Source organism: Magnolia sinica, chromosome 1 (assembly GCF_029962835.1).
Source record: "Magnolia sinica isolate HGM2019 chromosome 1, MsV1, whole genome shotgun sequence".
Classification (NCBI taxonomy): domain Eukaryota; kingdom Viridiplantae; phylum Streptophyta; class Magnoliopsida; order Magnoliales; family Magnoliaceae; genus Magnolia; species Magnolia sinica.
The window spans coordinates 87,625,131-87,651,818 of NC_080573.1; the positions used below are offsets into that span (position 1 = coordinate 87,625,131).

At 42.9% G+C, this 26,688-nt stretch overlaps 1 protein-coding gene across 1 annotated transcript in view; it reads right to left on the reverse strand.

The window, feature by feature from the left end:
* Positions 1-1,297: 1,297 nt before the first annotated feature.
* LOC131247449 (nucleosome assembly protein 1;2-like) overlaps positions 1,298-26,688 on the reverse strand; it is a 48,788-nt gene continuing 23,397 nt past the window's right edge. Inside the window, exons 2-8 of the mRNA XM_058247731.1 lie at positions 25,443-25,589; positions 23,502-23,594; positions 23,291-23,351; positions 23,154-23,215; positions 22,863-23,047; positions 22,557-22,734; positions 1,298-1,603 (exon numbers count right to left, since the gene is read on the reverse strand). Of these exons, the coding sequence (XP_058103714.1) occupies positions 1,298-1,603; positions 22,557-22,734; positions 22,863-23,047; positions 23,154-23,215; positions 23,291-23,351; positions 23,502-23,594; positions 25,443-25,589 (1,032 nt within the window). The remainder of the gene's footprint in view (positions 1,604-22,556; positions 22,735-22,862; positions 23,048-23,153; positions 23,216-23,290; positions 23,352-23,501; positions 23,595-25,442; positions 25,590-26,688) is intronic.

The window sequence follows — 26,688 nt, forward strand, 5'->3', positions numbered from 1 at the left end:
TTTAACCCTTTTAGAATAGGTCAGCGGTCCCATAAGAGGGCTTTTTCCCTTGCACTAAAGGAAATCCTAGAACATATGATCTAAGTAGTTGGAGCAATAAGTAGAAATAGGTAAAAATTTATTGCAACCCTTGTAGTGTAAGTAAATAAGTCGTTCTGACCTCGCAGGTCGGTTTTAATCTAAGACCTAAATGGCCTTTATGGATAGTAGATCTTTAGGTGCTCAGCGTTCCATGAATGCGGTAGAGGTCGTCCCTCCACGTCTTCGAGTTAATAGGTTTCAGGTCGGGTAGTGCCTATTATTTTGTAGGGTCCTTCCCAGTTCAGTTCCAAAGTCTCCCAACCGGGCACCTTAGTGTTTTGAAAGGTTTTGCGGAGGACCAAATCGCCAACTTGAAACCTTCTCACCCTTACTTGGGAATTGAAAAATCGGGCGACCATCTATTGTCTAATCGCGACCTTGAGTTGAGCTTGCTCCATTCTCTGTTCGAGCAGATCAAGGTCTAAAGCCATCTGCTCGATATTTTGATTTTCATCGTAGGACCAAATTCATGCAGTAGGGAGCCCTATCTCGACTAGGACAACAGCCTCTGCTCCGAAGGCTTGGGAGAAAGGAGTTTCTCTTGTGGCCATCTGGGAAGTGGTCCGCTATGCTTGAGGACATAGGGGAGTTCTTCGGCCCAGGCACCTTTTGCTTTCTCAAGTTTGGTTCGGAGGTGGTTTTTGATGATCTTGTTGACTGCCTCTGCTTGCTCATTAGCTTGAGGGTGCCGAGATGATGAAAAAGCATTTTAAAATTTGAGGTTTCCACACATGCCTCGGAACTGATCATTGTTGAACTGCTTCCCGTTGTCCGAGATGATCGTATGCAGGATATGTACCAACATATGATGTTTTTCCAGACGAAGATGGTGATTTTGGTCGATGGTTCGGCCTCGGCCTATTTGGTAAAGTAGTCGACCGCGACGACTGCGAACTTAGTCTGACATTTGCCAGTTGGTAGGGGGTCGATAATATCTATCCCCCGTTGGGCGAACGCCCATGGGCCATTCATGGGGGTTAGCTGCTCAGGTGGCTGATGAGGTATCACCGTGAATCTTTGACATTTGTCACATCTCTAGGTGTATTGCTTGGCATATTTTCGGATGGTCGGTCAAAAGTACTCTTGTCGGATTACTTTATGGGCGAGGGTATAACTGCCAAAGTGGTTATCACAAATTTATGTATTTCTTTCAGAACATACTCGACCTCTTCAGATCGGAGACTTAGATCGAAGTCTGCGTGCCTCGAGTCGGTCTTCAGATAGCTCGCCTTTCTAAAGATATTCGACTATCCAGTCCATCCAGCTTTGGGGCTGAATTTACTGGAATGATTGTATCTGAATCAGACTTGTTGATACTCGGCTCGGCTAGAAACTCGATCGGGATTGATCTTGGGATGTCATCTTCGGCCATTGTGGCCACTTTTGCTAGTGTATCTTCTTTGGAGTTTTCTGACCTGGGGATCAAGTTGACATCGCACCTGGGGAATTTGCTCATGAATTCCCAGGCCTTTTGTAAGTAGGCGATCATTCTTTCTTCCTTAGCCTGGTACTCACTGGTGACCTGGTTGATGATGAGTTATGAATCATTTTGGACTTTTAGGTTTTAAACTCTCATTGTTGTTGCCAACCTAAGTCCAGTGAGCAGATCTTCGTACTTTGCTGCATTATTCGATGTTTGAAATCCAAATCTTAAGGCACATTGTGTGTAGGTCTGGTCGGGAGCCTTAATGACTACTCCGGCCCCGCTACCTTTAGAAAAGGATGAGTTCTAGACGTAGAATGTCGAAGTTGGTGGGTCGGACCTGACCGTCGGATCGTCCTTGGATAGTTGATCAGTTTGTCTGCTCGAACTTACTTCCAGGTTTTGGCTACATGTGAACTTGGCGATGAAATCGACCACTGCTTGACCTTTGATGGTGGTGTGGGGCTGATATTTAATGTCGAATTTACTGAGCTCGATTGCCCATTTTGTAAATCTCCCCGACGTCTTGGGCTTCTGGAGTATTTGACGGAGGAGATGATTGATCGAGACTGATTGTATGGACCTAGAAGTAAGGTGAGAGGCAATGAGATGATATGACTAGAGCTAAGGTGAGCTTCTCGATATTTGGGTATCTGGTCTCAGCCAGGACCAAGGCTTTGCTGACATAGTACACAGGTAGTTGCTTCCCCACTTGGTCCCGGATGAGGGCCGAGCTGACCGCTGCGGCAGAGACTGATAGATAGAGCAGTAATGGATGGAGTTATACACGAGTCAAACCAAGTCGAGCTTGGCACAACTCGACTCGACTCAGCCACTTGCTGACCCCAACTCGAACTCGACTTGGCTCGATCCTCGAGCCTGATTGGCTGGCTCAGCTCGGTTAGTAGCTCGGGCCAGTTCGAGCTAAGATTGAGCCAAGTTCGCCTATGCAGCATTTTCATAAACACACAGACTGTACCTTCAAAATCTCACTGTATGTAAAACAACAATAGTGATTTTATTGGTATTTCATCAAACACCTTGTAAGCAACATATAAAACAAGAAAAGAGGGTATTTGTTTCATATACATACCTCCACCAGCCACACTTCGTTGAGTCATTTCATCAAACACTTGGTGAACAACATCAATATCAAAGTAACTGAGTCACCGAACTGGTTCGATCCGAGTTAAGTCGATCTCGGGCAAGCTTGAACTCGGTTTGAAATTTTTTCAAGCTTAAAAAAATCAGCTTGACTCATCTCGAATTTAATTTCGAACTGAGTAGAATCGAGCTTTTTCAAGTCGAGTGGAGCGATCTAACCGAGCTAACTCGGTTCGTGTACATCCCTAGTAATACCTCACCTTGCTTAGGCTTGGAAAGTAACGGAGGTGATCTTAGGTACTGTTTGAGCTGTCAGAAGGCTAGCTCATAGTCCTCAATCCATTATACATTATGTTTTCCTTTCAACTATTTGAAGAAGGGGAGACACTTGTCAGTGGCTTGAGAAATAAAGCGATTGAGGGTAGCAATTCTTCTAGTGAGGCATTGAATTTCTTTCATCATTCGGGGCGAGCTCATATCTAGCAGAACTCGAATCTTGTCAGGATTTGCTTTGATTCCTCTTTGGCTGACTAGAAAGGTAAGAAATTTTCCTGAACTAAAGCCGAAGGCACACTTGCTTGGGTTTAGCTTCATCTGATATTTTCGCAAGATCACAAATATCTCCTCGAGGTCGGTAGTATGATATGTAGCTTTGATGCTCTTGACGAACATATGTCAACATAAACCTCCATAGAGTGTTCGATCTACTGAGCGAATATCTTAATGACGAGTCACTGGTACGTGGCCCCAGCGTTCTTTAGCCTGAAGGGCATGACCTTTTAATAGTAGAGCCCTTTGTTGGTGATGAAGGTCATCTTCTACTTGTCGTGGGGATGCATGGCGATCTGGTTGTAGCCCGAGTAAGCATCCATGAAGTTGAGGAGCCCGTGCCCAGCCGTACTGTCGACTAGTTGATCAATTCATGGAAGGGGAAAATTGTCCTTGGGGTAGGCTTTGTTTAGGTCGGTGTAATCAACACAAACCTGCCACTTTCCATCGGACTTTTCACCAAGACAACATTGGTGATCCAGTTAGGATAATAGATTTCCTCAATAAAAGTAGCTTCAAGGAGCTTACCGACCTCTTCGCCGATGATGGCATATTGTTCTAGTTCGAATGCTCGTCGCTTCTGTCTTATTGGTCGGTGGTCGGGGTCAACGTTCAGCTTGTGGACCATCACTTATGGGCTAATGCCGGGCATGTCTTGGCGAGATCAAGTGAAAACATCGGCATTGCGTCGGACGAGGTCCATGATCTCATCTCATAGATCTGGAGTGAGTGTAGAGCTGACCTGTAAGGTACGGGTTGGGTTAGACTCACTGAGAGGGATAACTACAAGGTCTTCGACTGGAGACCCTCTCTCGAGTGATTCTTCCCAGGGATCAAGGGAAGTGATGGCCATTGTGCATTGCTGCATCCATAAAGCCATGGAGTAGCACTGTCGTGCTTCCTGCTGATCTCCTCTAACATGCCCGACACCGTGTTCAATCGGTAACTTCATTATAAGATGGTATGTTGATACCACCGCTCGCATGGTGTTGAGGAATGGTTTGTAACGCCCCAATTTTTCATGGCCAGAGTGTCATGCCCCAAACTTGGGGACTGGGCTCACAAAATTTTCGATCGCCGAATCTGACACCGATAGCCTCCGTAGTACCCCATTTTTGGCTCCTAAAACCCATATACTAGATTCCGATCCTGGGATCCTACAAGGAGGATTTTCAGTATGATTTGTTCTCGTAAGAAGTATAACCATAAGCATAACCTAGACACAAACAACAACATCACCACATATCCACTATAATAAAAACTTTAGAGTACAATACATAAAGGGGAAATACAAAATAGATATCAAAACTCTAGAAGCTTAGCCGCACGCTCCTGCCTCTGCTCGACTGCGTCCTAGCATCACCTGCACGCATCTATCGTGCATAAGCTTATCGAAAGCTTAGAGGGTGGTGTAAGTATGTGCACAATATATGTGCTAAGTATGCAATATTAGAGTAATGTGGAAAATGCTAGCAAGTCCATGAATGCTATCAACAGTACCAAGGCTATGCAATGCAAGGCCTACATGGCCAAATGTCATATGTAAGATGCAACGCAAGCATACCAGTCCTCAGTTGGATCTACATATCAGTACAGTCCATGAGTACCATCAGCCGTACCAAGGCTATGTGATGCAAGGCGTACATGGCCAAATGTTATATGCAAGATGCAACACAAGCATACCAGTCCTCAGTTGGATCTACATATCAGTACAGTCCATGAATACCATCAACCGTACCAAGGCTATGCGATGTAAGGCCTACATGGCCAAATGTCATATGCAAATGCAACGCAAGCATAGCAGTCCTCAGCTGGATCTACATATCAGTACAGTCCATCATTGGAATATCACCGGGGTCTAGTACACTCTACAACGACTGACCCTCCCCCAGGCAAGTAGCCAAGTGAGCGTAAGAGACCTCATTACCCGCTTGGCCAGTAGTCAACCGATATCTACTTAGCTTGTTAGTAGCGGATCCATTTCTAAGCTGGTTAAACTCAACCTAGCAGAGCCCCCTTCACCCAGGTAGGTAAGGTTACACCCCCTTCCAAACGACCACAACATAATGGGAGACGCAGCCTTCTAGTATTCGGCACTCGGGCGCTCATGTATCCACTCGGTCTCGACGTTGGAGCATCCTTCTAGTACCATAAGGGTTTTGGGACTTTCACCTAAGGACATCCTAAGTGCCCTAGTACTAGAACCAAATATTTTCGGTGTCCAATCCTGCCATCCACAATATGCCTGTAGAGGCCACAACCTTGATGTCGCTAGGGCGAACAGTAATCGTATCACACAAATGCAGGATGCATGAGTCATACTATCCATTCATGCATCATTCCTGCACGTACCGCGCACTCATGTGGGGTAACTCCGTCTCACAGGGAGTCCCAAAAACAACCAGCCCAATGACATATGTTATGATCAATCACTCCTCATAACAAGCAGGTAAATGATGTGCATGGGCATGTATCATGATGTTATGCTAGCATATCCAACGATGATGATGTACTCTCCTACAATCAATAGATGGTCTAGATGTCATACTCATATCAAGAATGGGCCTCATGGGTAAGTCTAACGTATATAACAAGGGGAAGGGCCTATGTATAAAGAGTGGGCTTCCTCACACTCTTCATCACATAGTAAACAGGGCTTCCTATGGGCCCAATAAGCACAAGATGAGCTATATGGCTTGGGCCAATCTACAAGGTGTGGTGGAAGCACCATCAATAATGAGGGCCCAACAGTTTAGGTTAACCCAAAGAGAAGATGAGAATGGGCCTAACGATGGGCCCTAAGGAGGTTTACAACGTGGACATTTAACCACCACTGCCTCCTAGAGTATGAGCTGCTATAGAAACTATCTCACAATGGGGCCCATGGCCCTTAAACTAGCTAGAAAATGAATGGGCATCATACATATTATCTCATTCATCATGGTAGACTCACACATCACAATTGGGTCTCACATATACAATGGGCCTCACACATATAATGGCCTCACACATATACCGGGCCTTACACATCACAATGGGCCTCACACAAGGGCCTCATACATCATAATGGGTCTCATCACATGAGCCTCGTATACATCACAATGGGCCTTATAACATGGGTCTCATATACATCATAATGGGCCTCATGAAACAGCCCATGGCCTAGGAACAATGTGTGGATAGTGTGTGTGTGTGTAACACATACATCATAGTGGTCCTTACAAGTCAACCCACAATCCAGCATAATGGATGGGCAACATGTATATACCACAATGTGGGCTCAATGGCTGGACGTCCAGAAATCTGGATGGCCTAGTTCTCATTCAAACAGATGGAAGGTGGGCCTTACAAGGTTTTGATGGGGCCCATGGCCCTGAAAATGGCCTGACAGTGTGTATGGAACATATACATCAAGGTGGGCCTCTACACAACATAAATGGGCATCATGGATATAAAATGTCCAGCAGGTGGGGCCCTGCACACACAACAGGTGGGCCCTGCACATACACAGCAGGTGGGCCTTGCACATACACAGTAGGTGGGCCTAGCTAGTCGCCCCATTGACGGACGACCTGGATAGAATACATACCTCAAGTGAGTCCCACCGTCCCTGGACGGTAGAGATGCAACACATACATTAAGTCAGGGCCCACCATCCCATCTAGACGGTGTGGATGAAACACATACAACACAGTAGGTCCCACCGTCCGCTGGACAGCGTGGATAAGACACTTACATCATGTGGGTCCCACGTCCAAATGCTAGACGGTGTGGATAAAACACTTACATCATGTGGGTCCCACGTCCAGATGCTAGACGACGTCGATAAAACATTTGCATCATGTGGGTTCCACGTCCAGATGCTGGACGACGTGGATAAAACACTTACATCATGTGGGTCCCACGTCTAGATGCTGGATGACGTGGATAAAACATTTGCATCACGTAGGTCCCACATCCAGCCACTGGACGGTGTGGATATCACACATACAAGTGGGTCCCACCGTCCCATGTGTGGACGGTGTGGACAGAACATATACAGCAAGGTGGTCCCACCGTCCCACATGCGGACGGTGTGGGTACGACACATTCATCAAGGCAAGCCCCATCGTCCCTGCTGTTGGACAGTGGGGATACAACATATACACCAAGGTGGGTCCACGTGGTGGCCCACAACTTGGATGCAAGCTGATATTTGCATTTCCCTTCATCTAGGCGTGTCCAAATGGACAAGTAGCGTGGACAAATACATCACAGTGGGCCTGCTAGCCCTGGACGATGGGCAGCAAGGTGGGCCGGTCCCACTGTTTGGACAGTTTAGATCTGTTGAGCACATCAGGTGGGCCACGACTAGAGGAGGGGCTCCACCACTATGAGCCCCTCAAGATAATCAAAACATACATGCAAGCCAAGGTGGGCCATTGGCCACACCTAGAGGTCAAGATAAGATCCTTACCATTGATTGGCGGGTCGTACTTGCCCCGTGCTAGAAAATATAGGAATTTATGCAAGAAAATGGAAAGAATCTAGTCCTAGAGTACACCCACCTCTCCTCTTCTTCTTCTTCCCTTGAACTCTCAAGCTTCTAAGGAGCTCCTTCAATGGTGGAGATGGGTTTTAGATGGTTGGATTAGGAGGGATCTAGCTTGGAAGGAACTGGAGTAATGAGTCTCTCATGGATGTCCCAAGTTCCTCTTGCTAGGAAAATGAAGAAGATGAGAGGGAGAGAGAGGGATGTATATAAGAGAAATGATTAGTTTGTAAGAAAATCATTGCTTGTGTAAGGGAGCATGGCATGCTTGTCATTATGACTAGCAAGCATGGGGAGGGCCAGGGTGATGTCACCCTAGGCTAGGTAGCCTAGGATGATGTCATCCTCATGATGGCTCTAGGTAGAGAATCTACTTATCTGGAATCTTGTGGCCTAGCAACGCGCAATCTATGGCCGAGATTATGCGCAGGCCATATCTCCTAGTCTAGGTGTCGCATTGGAGCACAAGATGCGGCGTTGGAACTGCGGCGACGGCGCGGTCGCAATGGCATAAGTCCCGAGTTGAATCGACTCGGGTTTTCTTTCTTTTCTTTTCTTTCTTTTCTCTTTCTCTTTCTCTTTCGTTCCTTCTTCCTTCCTTGCTGATCTAACAAGGGGTTTGGACGGACCAGGATTTCAACTGGAAACCTCTCTCTCTCTCTCCCTTTTCTGTGGAGTGCTGCTCCCGACCGAGCTCTCCCTCTCTCCTCCCACATTTTTCCTTCTTTCTCTGATCCTTCTTTGTTTGTTACGTGTATTCTCCAGTAGCAGATGTGGAGGTTTATGTAGGTTGTAAAAGGTTCCAGAATTTTCTTACGAAATTCCTATGCAGCTGTAATTGTGCACACAGAAAACGGAGTGACGCGATATCCATTCTTTTCTTTTGTTTTGGACTTCTAGGGAGGGGTCGATTCTCTTGCTTTAGAAGATCGGACGGCTCGGATCAGGGATACGATCCCGATCGTGGTCCCACAGCGAACTGAAATTCCCGGGTTGCGTCCAATTTTTCAGTTGTTCGCATTTGTTGCGATTTGGTTGATTTGCGTTACCTGGTGGGGCCCACGATCGTGGATGTCTAGAAAATCCACTCCTTTCACTGTTCTTCTCCTGTCCTTCTGGCTCGGTATGTAGTATGAATCACGTTTGCAGTGGCCCATGGGATTCTTCTGCGTGAGGTTTCCAAAACTCCCGAATGGAATGGGATTTCCTTCTGATATCTTTCCATATCAGGTTCGCTTGGTCTTGGTTGAAAATGTCGTCTGTATCTGATGGATGGTTCAGATCATTCATAGGGCTAGGCTGGTGGGCCATGAACGATGGCAGAAATCAGTTTGTTTGAATGGTTACGCGGTGGGGCTTCTTGTGACTGTTATTGCAGGCACGTATGCATGCATGGGTGCACGTGATTAGCTAGGTTTTGGTCGAATCCACCACCCAGACATGATGGACGGTTCAGATCGTCCACACAGATGATGATGGTGGCCCAAATCTCATCCCAGTGGACGATCGTCCGCAGCACGCGGCTGGGTTCCGTGTTTGGTCGAGTCAAGGCTACCTTGACCAACTTTTCATTGCGGTGTGGTGCGGACGCTTGTAGACGATGCACGCGCACTATTCGGAGGTGGGGTCCACGAGTAGTTCGGAATGAATCCACTTTGTTCATTCTTTTTTCCATCTAAATTTAAGGGTTGATCCCAAATTTGAAGCATGTAAAATGATCAAGCGGCCCCAAAATCGACAGTTAATGACTAGTCTGTCCATTAGGTCATTTTTATAATGATCCAATGGTTGGAATTCGATGTGTATGGTTAATTTATGATACCTAGACAAGGTATAAAATTTCACATCAAACAGATCGTGGGACCCATGTGATCTAGAATTCATGGTCTAGGTTGGTGGCAATTTCGTAATTATCGCTAATCTAAGAGTTTTGTGAAATATAATAGTTTTACGTGGTTGTATGCACATTTATAAACAATTATTACAAACAAACTTACATCTAAATCTTTACAGATGAGGAGTTTTTCACCAGTACATTTAAGTGAAAGTACCCGCGTCTAATCACTAGATGGATGGTCTTGTCCCATAATCAACGGTTAGATGATTGGTTCTATTGAATGGAGGTTATCCCCAATGGTTAGATTCATGTCAGGAAATAGATGTAAGGTTAGGATGGCTAGTTTGGTATTGTACGCATGTACGCTATTCATTAAATTTCATGTTAACACTTGAGAACTTTCAATACTTGGGTCTTAAAAAGTTCGGGTTGTTACATGGTTGTCTGAGGATGACGTTGTAGGTGGAAGGATAATCGACTACAAGGAAGTCTATCATCATGGTTTTCTAGTTTGTCCCTCTCTCGCAATGATCAAGAGCGTTATACATCCTTCGGAGGTGCTTTATCCCCTGCGAATCCGTGCAAATGAGTCTTGACAGATCGGAGTTGGAACGTCCCGACCCCCATCTTATCGAAGGTGTTGGCAAAGAGGATGTTGCCCGAGCTTCCGGTATCCAATAAAATTTGAAACACTTTGCGGTTGGCTATAGTCATGGCCACCACTAAGGCATCATCAAGGAGATGGTGGATGCCTCGGGCATCCTCCTCGGTAAATGTCAGTTTGTAGGAAGTCACCTTTTGCTCCTTTGGAGGTCTACAAGTGAGGTGGACCTATCCGAGCAGCTATAGATGATGCTCCGAGCATAAGCTTTACGTGCTTAGTTCGAGTCCCTTCCTCCCGCAAACCCACCGAAAATGGTGCAGATCTCTTATGTAGCCTCATTGTTGTTGCCAGTGCAACTAATAACACCTAAGCTCTTGCCTATATGGGGCCATGGTATTGTACTTATAACATCCTAGTCCAATCAGTACATCAGAAAGATTGGATCCATCCTTAAAGCAAGTTGGGCCTGGCACACGGGAGAGGATTAACTGCGGCCTCACCCAACACGGTGCGGCCATAACCGTGGGACTTATCATGATGTATGTATTGTATATCCATGCCGTCATCTATTTTTTCAGCTTATTTTTAGGCATGAGCCCACAATTGAATCAGATCCAAATCTCCACGTCATGGGAAACAGTGGTGATTATTGATTAAAAACTTTTTTACGGGCACTAAAGTTTTCTATGAAGCTGATATATCCCCCCTTCATTTAAGTTTTTGTGACGTTATCAATAAGTTGGATGTCAAATATATATTAACGTGGGCAATATGGGGGCCCTCGGGATGTTTTTAATGGGAGGCGTTCAATCACCACTACCACGTGAGATTTGGTTTTTTTTTTTTTTCTCGTGCCCTAAAATAAGCAGTCAAAATGGGAAAACGGATCGGCTACTCACTCTGCCACTAGCCAATGGCTAGTGGTCGGTGCTCTGTGGGCCCCATGATGTGTGTGTTTCATCCATTCCGTACACCCATTCTTCCATATCATTTTATGGTATGAGCCCAAAAATGAGTTTGATCCAAATCTCAAGTGGACCACACAATGTTGATTGAACACCAACCATTAAAAACTTTTTAAGGGCACAAAAGTTTTGAGTCAAGCTGATATATTTTTTTCCCTTCATCCTGATCTGTATGACCTAATCAACAGGTTAGATGTTAAATAACCAATACAGAGGGCCTAGGAGGTTTTTAATGGTGGATATTCAATCAAATCTGTTTTCCCATGGTGTGGTCCAGCTGGGATTTATATCTACCTCAGTTTTGGTACCAAGCCTTAAAATTATCTTTCAAAATGGATGGACGGCATGGATAAAATACATACATTATGGTGGGGTCCACGTAACACTGACCACTAGCCACTAGCGGGTGGCAGCGTCACTAGCCAAACCGCGTCCGCAAAATGGATGGATAGAGTGATATACAATCCATACATTAAGGTGGGCTCCACGGTCACGTCAGCACCTAATCCGCTCCTTAAGATGTTTCCTATGACATGGACTTCTTGAGTATTTCATGTTGGCTTACCCAAATGTTATTTTAGAATGATGTTTGGCGACCTAAAATTAATTAATAGTCAAACCTGACGGACGGAGTGAATTTTCATATACACACATCAAATGTTGTAACACCATGATATGTATATTTCCTCTCGTCTCTACTGATACCTAATCTTGCCACGTGCACAGGGGATGGTGATTACCTTCCACTTGGTTGATTATCTTTTTTTCTGGGTGGTAGGAATCGTCATGCAGGAACACCATCATATAGGAACTCCATACGACCTACCTTAGTATGTATATATGGAAGAGGTCAAGACCGATCATGACCGTCCATCTTATTTTACATATGATCAATGAACAGTGATTAAAAAAGATACAGTTCAGATACCAATCATATCGTGTTTTTCCACATCCTTTTTTTTTCTTCTTTGAAAGGCTACACTGCATTTACTTTTACAGGCGGTTGGAGGACTACTGATCAGACTGGTAAGATCATACAATCTGTATAAAATTTTAGTTTTCGTCCATCCAATGTGGATGCCTCACTATGGACGGTCCTGATCAATTATTCACGTATACAATCAGAGAGTATGAGAATTCCCTCCCTTATATCCCCTCCCTCAGCATTTCACACCGGCCAAATTAGAGAAATTTAGGACTGTGGACCCCACCTTTTATCCAGCTGTTTTTATGAAACAATACAAACTTCGTTTGAGAACTTAGGCCTGCTCGTACGGACAGCAAATTTGAGGACGAAAATACCCCTCCTTTCACGGAAACGGATTGGGTACCCCCGGCTACCAGCCAATGGCGGATGGTCGGTGGTCTGTGGGCCCTCCATGATGTATGCTTTTCATCCATGCCGTCCATATATTTTTCCACATCATTTTATGACATGAGACCAAAAATGAGGTATATCCAAATCTCAAGTGTACCACATTACACGAAACAGTTTTGAATGAGCGTCAACCATTAGAAACCTCTAGGGGGCCCACTGTAATGTTTGTGAGAAATCCTCCCCGTATAAGTTCATTCATAGGGTAGAGACCTGGATGAAGAGGAAAAACAAATTTCATAATGATCCAAAACTTCTGTAATCCCTAAAAGGGTTTCAATGGTAGACGTTCAATTCTCCACTGCCTTTTACAGTGTGGTCCACTTGATAGTTAGATCTATCTTATTTTTCGTCTCAAGTCTTAAAATGAGCTCGCCAAATAGATGGACGGTTTGGATATAACACAGACCTCATTATGGGACCCACAAAAGCAACACAGTATAAAAAAAAAAAAACCACATACTGCCGCGGCACTGCCGGCCACGCAGTCTGCTTCGGTTATGACTATGGGTTATAATCCGTAGCCATAGTGTATCGAAAATTGCAGAATTTTTATTTTTAGGCAAACTCGGTGGACAGTTCTAGACTTTTTCAATAATATCGAAAGATCTTCGATATATCGAAGCTACGGTTATGGCTACAGTTATAATCCGTAGCTATAGGATCCCACCAACCGTAAAAATCTATTAAATTTTTTTTCCTGTTATGGTTGATGCCAGATCACTACGGTACCTATTGCTACGGTTATAATCCATAGCCATAGGTCTACGGTCATTACTCGATATTAGTTATCGATACTATCGATCATATCTCGATATTATCGTTGACTTATGCTCGATACTATCGAACATATGTCGATAATATTAAAAATTTATCCATTTTTTGAATTTTGTTATTGAACTATCTGGCATTCATCTTCGATATTAGCAAATAATGGTTGATATTATCGACAATCTATTGCAACGGTTATAATCCGTAGCCATAGGTCTACGGTCATTTTCTCCTCTCTTTTCCCCACAAGTACTATTACTTTATCAACTTTCTTCTTCACACCTGATGCAAAAATAAATAAATAAAGAAAAAAAAAAGAAATAAAGAAACAAAGCATTAGGACACTATAGAGAATGTAACCTTAAAAGGCAATGTTTTGCCCATCTAAGCTTCATGGGCAACATCTTCCTACAACATGAGAAGGCTCAAATTATGAAAGGAGCAAGTATCAATAGGATTCTTGTCCTATTCCAGAATAGAATGGTATAGTGATGAAAATGCAATCAGACTAATATTTGAATTACAATATAATATATTTTATAATATAACTCATGTAATCTGAAGTCTGGCTCAGTTTTGAACTTCCATCTGCCTGGCTTCAATAAATGCCCAATGTGATGAATGTTGCTCTGGTTGCTTTGGTAGTTCACATGGTTGGAGTTGGTTATAAAGAGTGCTCCTTGTATAAACCTCTGCCATGTACTTCCTAAAAGCCAACCAAAATTCTTAGGAGAAGACTAAGATAATAATGGTGATGATGATGCATTTGTAAATTCTGACACATATATAAACATACATACTTATAATATAGATACAAATACAGGCATGTGGTTTTGATTGTATATGGCGATCACACAATGCAATTCTTGAGATTCCCAAAAAGTCCATCTTTTTCATAGCCAACAATCATGGCCACCTAAGACCTATCACTTGCCATAAAAGAGAAAAAGCCCTCAATTTATTTTCAAAATTACAACAAACTCAAGACATCATTTCAATAGCAATAGTGTAGGATACGATGTAAAGTAAAAACCCACTACACCTCGTGAATCAATGTAATTTCAAAATGAAATTACGCATGCATATAGGACTGATTTAGATAGTGGACTCAATCCAATTCCAAACAACACATTCCATCCAATTCCATTGCAAAATTATTTTTAAAAATTCCGAATGAAGTTAAGAAGTATTAACAATATCCACTAATCAATGCAAAAATGATACCTATCAAGTTGAGATGTGACATGTCAAAGTATGCATATTACACCATAACTCTTTCAAGTTATTTTGAATTTTCAGTAACATTCCTCCATATTATCATACAACAAGAAAGGCTTGTTATTTGATTAGTTACTCTTAAATTTAACAAGGACTCAACGTTTGAATCATTTTATGAACATGTTTGATAATAAACAAACATCACTGTTGGGCCTAATATGGTTTCAACGGTGGAAATCATTATGCCCACTGTTTCCCGTAGTATGATCCACTTGATCTTTTGATATGCTTCAATTTGGGGCTCAACCCTTTAAATTAGATGGAAAAACAGATGGACGATGTGGATATACTAAATACATTCAATGTGGGCCCAACTGAGTTTACTCAGTACGATGGGAGCGTACTAACTAACTCAGTACGCAATCCAATTACGCTTGCTACTCAGCGGGGTAAACTGGAAATTGAGCGAGGCAAACATGAAATTGAGCAAGGCAAACATGAAATTCAGTGGGGCGAACTGGAAAATGAGCAGGGCAAACTAGAAATTCAGCAGGGCAAACATGAAATTCAGCGGGACAAACTGGAAAATGAGCGGAGCAAACATGAAATTGAGCGGGACAAACTGAAAATTGAGCGGGGCAAACTAGAAATTGAGCAATGTAAACTGAAATTTCAGCGGGGCAAACATGAAATTCAGCGGTTATATATATATATATATATATATAAAACTGGAAATTCAGCGCGGGTAACATGAATTTCAATGAATTTGAAATACAATTGAACTAGTGTCACGCCCCAAACCTGGAAATCGGATTCACAGGAATCCCGATCGCCGAATCCGGTGCCGACAGCCTCCGTAGTATCCCATTCTCGGCTCCTAGTGTCCAAACTCTAGATTTCCGATCCTGGGATCCTACAAGGAGGATTTTTTTTTCAAAGTACATTTAACTCATAATAAGCATAACCATAAAATTACCCAATTCACAAAGGCAACATTATCATCACATATCCACTAATATAATCATTTGAGTACAATGCTAAAAGGAAATACATAAATCGAAAATCAAGCTCCAGAAGGTCGCTGCACGCTTCCAAGCTCAATACTGCGGCAACCTAACATCACCTGCACGCATCTATCGTGCATAAGCTTATAGAAAGCTTAGAGGGTGGTGTAAGTGTGTGCATAAGGTAAGTGCCAAGTAAGCAATATCAGAGTAATCAAAGTAAGTGAAAATACTGATAAACCCATAATCATACTATATCAGAAACACTAGCAAGATCATAAATCATATGAAATCAGAGGAATGTGAAAACATGCTGATAGGCCCATGAATACCATCAGTCTTATCCAGGCTATACGACGCAGAAATATAATAAAAACAATATCATATATTGATGAAGCAATGTAGATCAACTATGCAATGCGGAGACAACAAGCCAAATATCAGATGCCGCTGATGCAATGCAATATACAAATCCTGATGAGTCCACAAATACCGTTAGTTGTATCTAGGTCATATAAATGCATAAACATAGTAACCCAAAATGCCATATGCGTCGGATGTAATGCGATATGTGGTGCGAATGGAATGACCATGCTGGAGTGTGAAGTCGGGATGATAGTACGTAGTATCGCAGGTCACGGGGTCCATCACAAGGGACTTCTATCCAAACCAGTCCCATACCTAAATTTGGATAGTCAGACTCAATGTGATAACTCCTGATCTCAGGTTAGTCGCGCGCCCAACCGAAATCCTGGTCATGCGAATGTACACGTAACAAATGGTTGCGCACCTTCCGCTCGAGTGGATAGTGAATGAATGAGTGAATGAGTATGCAATGCCTGCTCAATAAGTCCACATATCAGTACGGTTCCTCTCTGGAAAATCACCGGGGTCTATTACACTCCAAACTAGATTGCCGCCCCATCGCGCGCAACAAGGTGAGTGGAAGAGACCTCACTATCCGCCTGCCAATATCGGGCCCAGCTCGTCGATAGCGGACCCATTCCTCGAGCTGGTCAGACTCAGCCTAGCATTGCCCCCTCCTCTCGGGCAGGTAAGGCCGTACCCCCTTCCAACCGACCACGACACAGTGGGAGACGCGGCCTAACGGTATACGGCCCTCATGCGCTCATGCATCCACTCGGTCTAGACGTTGGAGCAACCTCTGGAACCAAGAGGGTTTAGGGACTTTCACTCAGGGATATCTATAGCACCCCATGTAGAACAAATTTTCGGTGTCCCGTCTGGCCATCCACGATATGCCTGTGGAGGTTACAACCCTGATGTCGCTAGGGCTCACAATGCAAGATGCATGAGTCATACAATCCAGTCATACATCAACTCTGCGCATACCGTGCGCTCATGTGAGATAACCTCCACCTATCAGGGAGTCTCATAATAATCTGCCTAATGAAATATGCAATGGTCAACCACATCTCATAACAAACATACAGATGATGCGTATGGGCATGTATCATGATGTTATGCAGTCACATACTCATAACCGGTATCAATGACTGGCATCGACAATCGACCTCGAAAATGTGGACATTTAACCAACATTGCCCCTGAGGAATGGCCCTCATAGATCCTAACATATAATGGACCCATGACCTCTCACAAGGGTTAAATATACAACACCATGGGCCTCACTCAAGAGCCATATATACATAACAGGTGGGCCCTGCTCATGGGTTTCAAATACATGACCTCTGGGCCCTACACATGGGTCACGAATACATCAAATGCGTCATACATTTTGGGCCTAATACATATCACAATGGCCTTGCCCATAGGCCACGAAAACACCACAACGGGCCTTGCCCATGGGCCATGAATATATCACATTAGACCTCAACTACGGTTCACATATACATCATAAAGGTCTCGACAATCGGAATTAGCTTTGATACTCGATCTCAACAATCGAGATTGATCGATAATCAGAATCGGTAAATCAGTCACGATAATCAGCCTTGATCGCTAATCAGAATCGGCAAATCGGTCACAACAATCGGATAGATCGATAATCAGGATCCGTAAATCGGTCATGATAACTGGGATCGATCGATAATCAAAGTCAGCAAATCAGTCACGACAATCGGATTGATCGATAATCAGAATCGGAAAATCCGTCACGACAATCGGATCAATCGATAATCAGAATCGGCAAATCGGTCATGACAACCGGATTAATCGATAATCAGAATCGGCAAATCGGTCACGACAATCGGATCAATCGATAATCAGAATCGGCAAATTGGTCACAACAATCAGATAGATCGATAATCAGAATCGGTAAATCGGTCACGATAACTGGGATCGATCGATAATCAAAGTCAGTAAATCAGTCACGATAATCAACCTCGATCGCTAATCAGAATCGGTAAATCAGTCACGACAATCGGATGGATCGATAATCAAAATCGGCAAATCGGTCACGACAACCGGATCAATCGATAATCAGAATCGGCAAATCGGTCACGACAATCGGATCAATCGATAATCAGAATCGGCAAATCGGTCACAACAATCAGATAGATTGATAATCAGAATCGGTAAATCGGTCACGATAACTGGGATCGATCGATAATCAAAGTCAGTAAATCGGTCACGATAATCAGCCTCGATCGCTAATCAGAATCGGTAAATCGGTCACGACAATTGGATCGATCGATAATCAGAATCGGCAAATCGGTCACGACAACCGGATCAATCGATAATCAGAATCGGCAAATCGGTCACGACAATCGGATCAATCGATAATCAGAATCGGCAAATCGGTCACAACAATCAGATAGATTGATAATCAGAATCGGTAAATCGGTCACGATAACTGGGATCGATCGATAATCAAAGTCAGTAAATCAGTCACGACAATCGGAGTGATCGATAATCAAAATCGACAAATCGATCACGACAATCGGATCAATCGATAATCAGAATCGGCAAATTGGTCATGACAATCGAATCAATCGATCGATAATCAGAATCGGTAAATCGGTCACGACAATCGGATCAATCGATCGGTAATCAGAATCAGCAAATCAGTCATGACATTCAGGATCGAACGATAATCCAAATCGGCAAATCGGTTATGACAAGCGGATCAATCGATCGATAATTAGAATCGGTAAATAAGACCTAAGGGAAGGTCACAATATGGACATCCAACCATCATTGCCCATCAATGTGGTCATTTAACCAACATTGCTCCCAAGGAGTGGCCCACATAGAGCCATACGCATAGTGGGCCCATGACCTTACATAAGGGCCTAAGATACATCGTCATGGGCCACAAGTGTATCACAATGGGCCACGCCCATGGGCCTCGAGTACATCACAATGGGCTGGAAAATACATGTCATTGGGCCTTACTAAATGGGCCGAAAATACATCAAAATGGGTCACGACTTATAGCTTAAATACATCTCCATGGGCCATGACCCATGGGCCTTAGTACATCATGATGGGTTGCAACCCATGGGCCTCAAATACATCAAGTGGGCCGCATCGACGGACCGCACCAACGGGCCTCATATACACAAAGGTGGGCCCTGCACATGGGCCTTAAATATATAACATGTGGACCCTCCACATGGGCCTTATATACATCAAGTGGGCTGCAACAACGGACCATAAACAAATCAAAGGTGGGTCTCACAGATGGGCCACAAACATATCAAAGGTGGGCCTCACAGATGGGCCATAACTACATCAAGATGGGCCTCATACACATACCAAGGTGGGCCTCAATGGACGGCCATAAATAAATCAAAATGGGCCCCATACATATACCAAGGTGGGCCTCAATAGACGGCCATAAATAAATCAAAATGGGCCCCATACATATACCAAGGTGGGCCTCAACAACGGGCCTGATACACGTCAAGGTGGGCTTTAATAACGAGCCTTGAATACATCACAATGGGTCTCAACCCACGGGCCCAAATACATCACAATGGGCCTCAACCCATGGGCCCTAATACATCACAATGGGTCACATCACATGGGCCTTATATATCTCAAATGGACCACACCAATTGGGCCCCATGCATACCAAATGGGCCACACCCAAATATAAGTGGAGATAGTGATTTATCCACCATTAAGGTTCCCAGAGCCCACACTAACATTTATTTTCTATCCAATCCGGTCATAAGGTCACGCAAACCTGGATTAAGAGGAAAACACATTTCCTACTAATCCAAACTTTTGTGACAACAAAGGATTTCAATGGCAGGGACTCAATCCCCACTATTATTTGCAATGTGGTCCACTTGATCCTAAATCTGCCTCATTCTTCAGCTCATGCCCAAAAATGAGCTTTCCAAATGGTTGGAAGGCTTGGATGCAACACATGCATCATGATGGATCCCATAGATGGATGGATCTGGCTCATTCTTTAGCTCATACCCAATAATGAGCTTGCAAAATGGATTGATGGTTTGGATGCAACACATGCATCATGGTGGGGTCCAATACCCATCCAGCAGCCAGCAAAATGGCCGGACGGTTTGAATAAAACACATACATTACCGTGGGATCCACCGTCCGCCTGGACGGTGGCAATAAAGCACATGCATCATTGTGGTTCCCACTTGGGGCCCACCATAATGCTCAATTGCAATCCAACCCGTTGGTAAGGTCAGGCGGACCTGGATGAAAACGAAAGACAAATTTCATCTTGATCCAAGACTTCTGTGGACCCAAAAATAGGTTTCAATGGCAAACAATTCAACCCACTGTTTCTTCTGATGTGGGTCACCTGAGTCTTGAGTGTTGCTGAAATTTGGAGGGGGCCCACTGATGGAGGTGGCCCACCATATGAACGGGTTGGATGGAAAATATACATCAGGGTGGGGCCCACGGCTGGGACCGTGGGTCCCTGCCAAGCGACCGCCCGCCCGCTGGCGCAGGCGCTGTCAGCGCGTCTGACAGCAGCGTTGCTGCTGCTGTATATTATGATTATTATTTTTTTTTTGAAATCACAAGAAACCGTGGTTTTACATGTGTGGGGCCCGCATCAATGGAATCTGACCCTGCTGTTGGGTCCCATGGCTTAATACAAGGCAAACGAGCCCAATATTGAATATATTTTGGTGAATAGACATAGCAGTTGATTTTTCAACGGTAACCACTACAGTTTCTCATGCTATGGCCCACCAGATACTCAGATCAGCTTCATTTTTCGGCTTAATGCCTAAAATGAACTCGAGAATGGAATGGACGGTTTGGATTAGGTCCATACATTAACGTGGGGCCTGCATAAGCTGCCCACCCCAAAGCTTGAACCAAGCTGATATCTTTGTGCTGTCTTGACAGCAACCACTCCATCATTCCATGCTTCACTGACGTCCAGCGTCCTGGACGGTTTTGGGTGCAACACATGTTCAGGTGGGCCCCACCTTCACACGTACGGTTTAGGTGGGCCACCATATGCATGGATGGTGTGGATAAAACATTCCTCAAGGTGGGGTCCATCCAAGTGAGCCACACATCATATAAAAATGAAAAGAGAGAGAGAGAGAGATGGGCCACACATCCCATAAAAATGAAAAGAGAGAGAGAGAAGCACCTACCTCTAGATCGACTCATTCTTTAATCCTTCGGGTCTTCAAGCCTTCTAGGATCCTTTTCAACGGTGGAGATGGGCTTCTAATGGCAGGATTGAAGGGGATCTAAGGTGTAAGAGGGCTAGCCATGGAGATGGGTTGGGACGTCCATGGCTCTAGCAAAGGTTGGAGAATAAGGAAGAAAGAGGGAGGGAGAGAGAGATAAGAGAGAGAGAGGTTATTATGGCTTGTCATAATGGTGTAAGGCCATCATTAATGCCTAGGTAAGGATAGATGTTGACTTTTGGGAAAAGGTGAGGGAATGATTACCTAACACATCACCCCATAAAGGCTTAGAAAATTGTGTCATTGCAATAGGTGGGTCCCGTAATGTGCAGTCAACAGTCATTACAATGCGTGGGCCATCACTAGTCATCCGAGCGTTGCATTGACGCACGAGACGCGGCATTGGAACCGTGGCGATAATACGGTCATGATGGTACAAGTTTCGACTCGAACCGACTCAGATATACTTAACACAACTCAAGATCGCGCGCATATGCTAATAACAGATCGCGGGTCGCTGGAATTCGACCGGAAGGACCGCGGAAACCTACGGAACGATACAGTCTAGGACACGGGCCTTACAACTAGCCTAACACATAATTGAAATACAATTGAACTAGTCTAACATGAATTTCAATGAACTTGAAATGCGATTGAACTAGCCAAACATCAAATTTTAAGGTCATTACTCGGAGAATTCAACCAATCATGAACTGGGAATTACAATGAAAAAAAAGAAGAAGAAGCTAGCTATCAAGTGGACCACACTGTAAAAGGCAGTTGAGGATTGAACGTCTACTATTGAAACCCTTTTAGGAGTCATATAAGTTTTGGATCATTATGAAATTTGGTTTTCCTCTTCATCCAGGTCTTTGTAACCTTATGAATAGATTGGATGGAAAATATATGTTATGGTGGGCCCTACAAAATTTTTAACGGTGAAAATCAATTTTCCCGCTGCTCTTTGTGGTGTGGTCCAATTGATCTTTGGATATGATTCTTTTTATATATATATATATATAATAATGCTCCAAAATGATCTCGAAATATGGATGAACATTGTGGATATAATAAATACATAACTGTGGGGCCGATGTAACTTTGATCTCCTTTGAGCGGGGTGAACAAAAAAATTGAGGGAGACAAACATGAAATTGAGCGGGGAAACTGAAAATTGAGCGGGACAAACATGAAATTGAGCCGGGCAAACTAGAAATTGAGCGGGGCAAACATGAAATTAAGCGTGGCAAACTAGAAATTGAGCAGGGCAAACATGAAATTGAGCGGGGCAAACTAGAAATTGAGCGAGGCAAACTGAAATTTGAGCGAGGCAAACTAGAAATTGAGCGGGGCAAACTAAAAATTGAGTGGGCAAACTAGAAATTGAGTGAGGCAAAAATGAAATTGAGCGGGGAAAACTAGAAATTGAACGTGGAAAACATGAAATTGAGCGTGCAGTGACATTGAACTTACTGTCTCTTCATCAATATCATAATCATCATCCGAGACTTGTGGTGGATTGAAGAAGTTGAAGAAACTATCACATTGTTCAGTTTTTGTAATGGGCTTGGCATTCTTTAATCCCTTCTTTGGCTTCTTTTTCAGAACCTTCTGTGTCAGGCTCTTTCCAAGATACCATTCAATCTCCGTCCTATAAGTACCCCAACCAAATTCCACATCATGTAAGAAATAAAATTGAACTAAATTAAATACAATAAGAAGAAGAAAACCAACTAATAGAATTTCTTAGTCATGGAAAGTTATGAGCAATAACAATACCCTATGGCCTTCTCAAGAATAGGTTCATCATCATCAATCATGTGATATGTCTTTGTTAGAACAGTGTTCTTGAAGTATGGATTAGGATCAAAGAAGAATTCGAGCTTGAAGCCCTTGGGATCATTAATTCTAAACCACTTGATATCTTTAAGGTACTTGAGAGCCCCTTCATCGCGTTCAAAAATCTGAAATGAGAAACAAGGAAAGTATAAGAACCATACTAGAAAGAAAGAAAAAGAAAAAGAAAAAGAAAACACGAGTTGGTGAAACATCATTTTTTGAGTCATTGACCTCCTCACCAACCACTTCGTTGGTTTTCATTGCAGTGAGCCAAAAATCTGGTACTCCTTTCTCTGAAAAAACAACACAATAAGCATCCTAAACAAAGTATTTTCAATAAATTGGAGCACTCAAGGTTTGTTAAATACCTTCTGTAGCTTTATCCTTTGTAGGTGTTCCCTCAATGCCCAGAGCAACACAAAAAGTTACCTAGACTAAGTAATACTTGCTGTGTGCAACACAGCATAATGTGTTAATCACCCACGTGCTGCTGTATCAAGTAAAACAATTAACTCGATATGGCAAAATAATAAACCATGTTCAGAAAGTGTCTTTTCAATAAACAAATAAAAATGATACCTTTGCATACAATGGATCATACATCTTCTGGTACTTAGCTTCAAGTGCCGCTCTCTCCTCAAAAAATTTTGCCTCCAGCTCATCATGTTGGCTCTGCAAATTGAGAAACCATTACAAGATTCAAAACTCAAATCTTCTCTCAAGTACATCCATCATAAGCAGGGAGAAACATGTAGAGGTTTGACATGGTCAGATACTCGTGACTGTGAAACTATGTTAGGAAAGCAAGAAAGAAAAAACATCCTAGAAATGAAACAAGCATTGATTATATTCTGAGAACCAGGAAAACGCCAAGCAACAGACATTGAAGACATTAAACATAATAGCAATTCTGAATAGCAATACAACTGAGCAAGTGAACAATACCTTTGTGCAGTTCCACCACATCACCAAGTGCTACTTAAAGAGTGTATCAAAATAAATGCAAATAAAAAAAACTAGAACAGAGATTTAACAAAGTCAAGAATAAATATCCTACAGAACTACTGGAAGAAAAGGACCTTTGTTCATAATTTTTCTTTCCAGTTTAAAATTAACAAATAGAAAATCAATTGCAGTTTGCATAAGAAGGTTAGTTAGATGCTTCTAGTAGTATCTGAGAGGGGCCTCAATATTTATGAGAATTTGTAGAAATTGGAAGTGAATGGTGACCTCAAGATGAGCTAAATGAATGAACAAATGTTAAGATAGAAGCCATTGGACCAGTAGAAAAATCTTAAAAGATTGTAAACCTACTTTATTTGGTGTTGCGTGGTACCCTTTGACTAACCACAGGGCACCCTGAGTCAACTTTGTAGAATTACTGAAACACCTCCTCCAAATAAAAGGGAAAGGTCAACATGTCACTGGTGTTTTGCACTGTCAAATATGAACCAGCTGAATCAGCACCGTGTCTGGGGTTCTCAAAAAGCTCACCTTGCATGGGTGACTAAGATGTAATGAGTATATATAAATTTCCTACTACACTAGTGCATTTTGAGCCATCTTTGCAACGTAAGAAATGCAATCAACCAAACACAGCCATGTGTGAAAAGCTGACTGTGTGTGGCAACCTTGCCATGCTGCCAGCAACAATGAAGGACTAACAATGATATACCATGACACCAATTGAACGTGCTTCTGCTCATGTATGAATGCACGCATAAATATAAATGCATATGATCAACCTACTTATCATACATTCATTCTTATTCATCTAAACAGATCATCCAATATACCACAAAATGAATGGAAAAAACATGGTGTGCCGTAACAGCTGTTACAGGGCAATTACGTAAAGGAAACGATGGCAACTGTTACACGTTACAAGGTCATAATGGTCTAAGGTCGCCAGTGAGGTCGTGGCCCCGCTCAATTTAAAGGTCGTAACACCAACAAATGAAATTCAGCAGGGCAACCTGGAAAATGAGTAGGGCAAACTAGAAATTGAGCGAGGCAAACATGAAATTGAGCGGGGCAAACTAAGAATTGAGCGGGGCAAACATGAAATTCAGCGGGGGAAACATGAAATTCAGCAGGGCAAACATGGAATTGAGCGGGGCAAACATGAAATTGGACGGGGCAAACTAGGAATTGAGCAGGGCAAACATGAAAAGGAGCGGGATTATAATCCATAGCCATATTATCGAACTATGGTCGATATTATCGACAATCTAGGCTATAGTTATAATCTGTAGCCATAGGTCTACGACCATTTTCTCATCTCCTTTCCTACTATTATTTTATCAACTTGCTTCTTCACACCCGATGTAAAAATAAATAAATAAATAAAATAAAATAAAACAAAAAAAAAAAAAAAAGAAACAAAGAAACAAAGCGTTAAAACACCATAGAGAATGTAACCTTTAATATGAAAAGTTCCAAATTTATGCCATAGAGATTTCCAATCTGGAGTTTGAAGCTCTAGTTGCCTATGCAAATGGAAGAACGCTAAAAAATTACCTTTACAACGACTTTTTTGCCATCATGCATGTGAGCAACATGAACCTTTGCGAGGGAAGCACTTGCTAGTGGAACAAGATCAAACTCAACAAAAATCTGCTTTAGAAACTCATGACAATATGATATGATGCAATGATCAAACCTGCACTACAAAACAATTGACAAAATGCAACTGAGAATGGATCTTTCAGCTACAAACTTTAGAAGAAAAAAATCTGATCGTTATTTAACCTTTCAAGCCTTGACTTGTAAGATCCCTGTTGACATTAAGATCTCTTCTATAAATAATGGATATGACAGAAAATGAACGTCCAACAGTCTAAAAAATGAACTGTGACACCATAACAAAATCCAAACTGATATTGTGAGTGTAACCATTTGCATCTATCAAAGAAAAAATAGACAACAACATGTGAATCTGTTGCAGACCCAAGCCGGATCCCAGTCAACAACAAGACAGGCCTAGAAGCTCGACAGTCCACTGCCATCTCATGAGATCCCCATGCCATCCCTTCTTTTAGTGAAGTAAATTGTACAAATCTTGTGAGATGCCTATCAAACAAAGATCAAACCGAGGACTAATTCGATTTCCATGATAAATGAATCAGATTATAGAACCTAAATTGCAAATCATAGGATGTTAACCACAAGCTCATGTTATGAGAACCCAAAATGTGATTCAAGATCATGATAGTCTAAGGAACACCTAAGAGCTGATTGGAGGTCACCATTCTCCCGATAACCATAGCTAAACACGTGCACAAACCCTATACTCAACTCAAGCATGCCCTTGTAAATCATACATGTAAATCCCAATAATCAAAGTGTTCTCCCTTTGGCTCCAACAAACCATATCTGGAAGAGTTCTCAAAAACCAAAGTGTCAAGTGGAGGAGAAAAGGAACCCATAAAGCAGTTGAACTTTGTGGATACCAAAGGCCTAAGGTTATGTTGGGTCCTCTAGAGGTCATGTTGGGCTCAAGTTGCCCTCAACCCAACCCAACCTACCCCTCACTACAACTTGGCTTTGGATCAATTGGCCCAACTTGAGATGGGGTCAAGTTCACTCAGGTTGTCATGGTCTTGAGTGGGGCAAGCATGAAATTGAGCAGGGCAAGTATGAAATTCAATGGGGTAAACATGAAATTCAACAAGGCAAACATGGAATTGAGCGGGGCAAACATGAAATTAAGCGGGGCAAACATGGAATTGAGCGTGGCAAACATGGAATTGAGCAGGGAAAACAT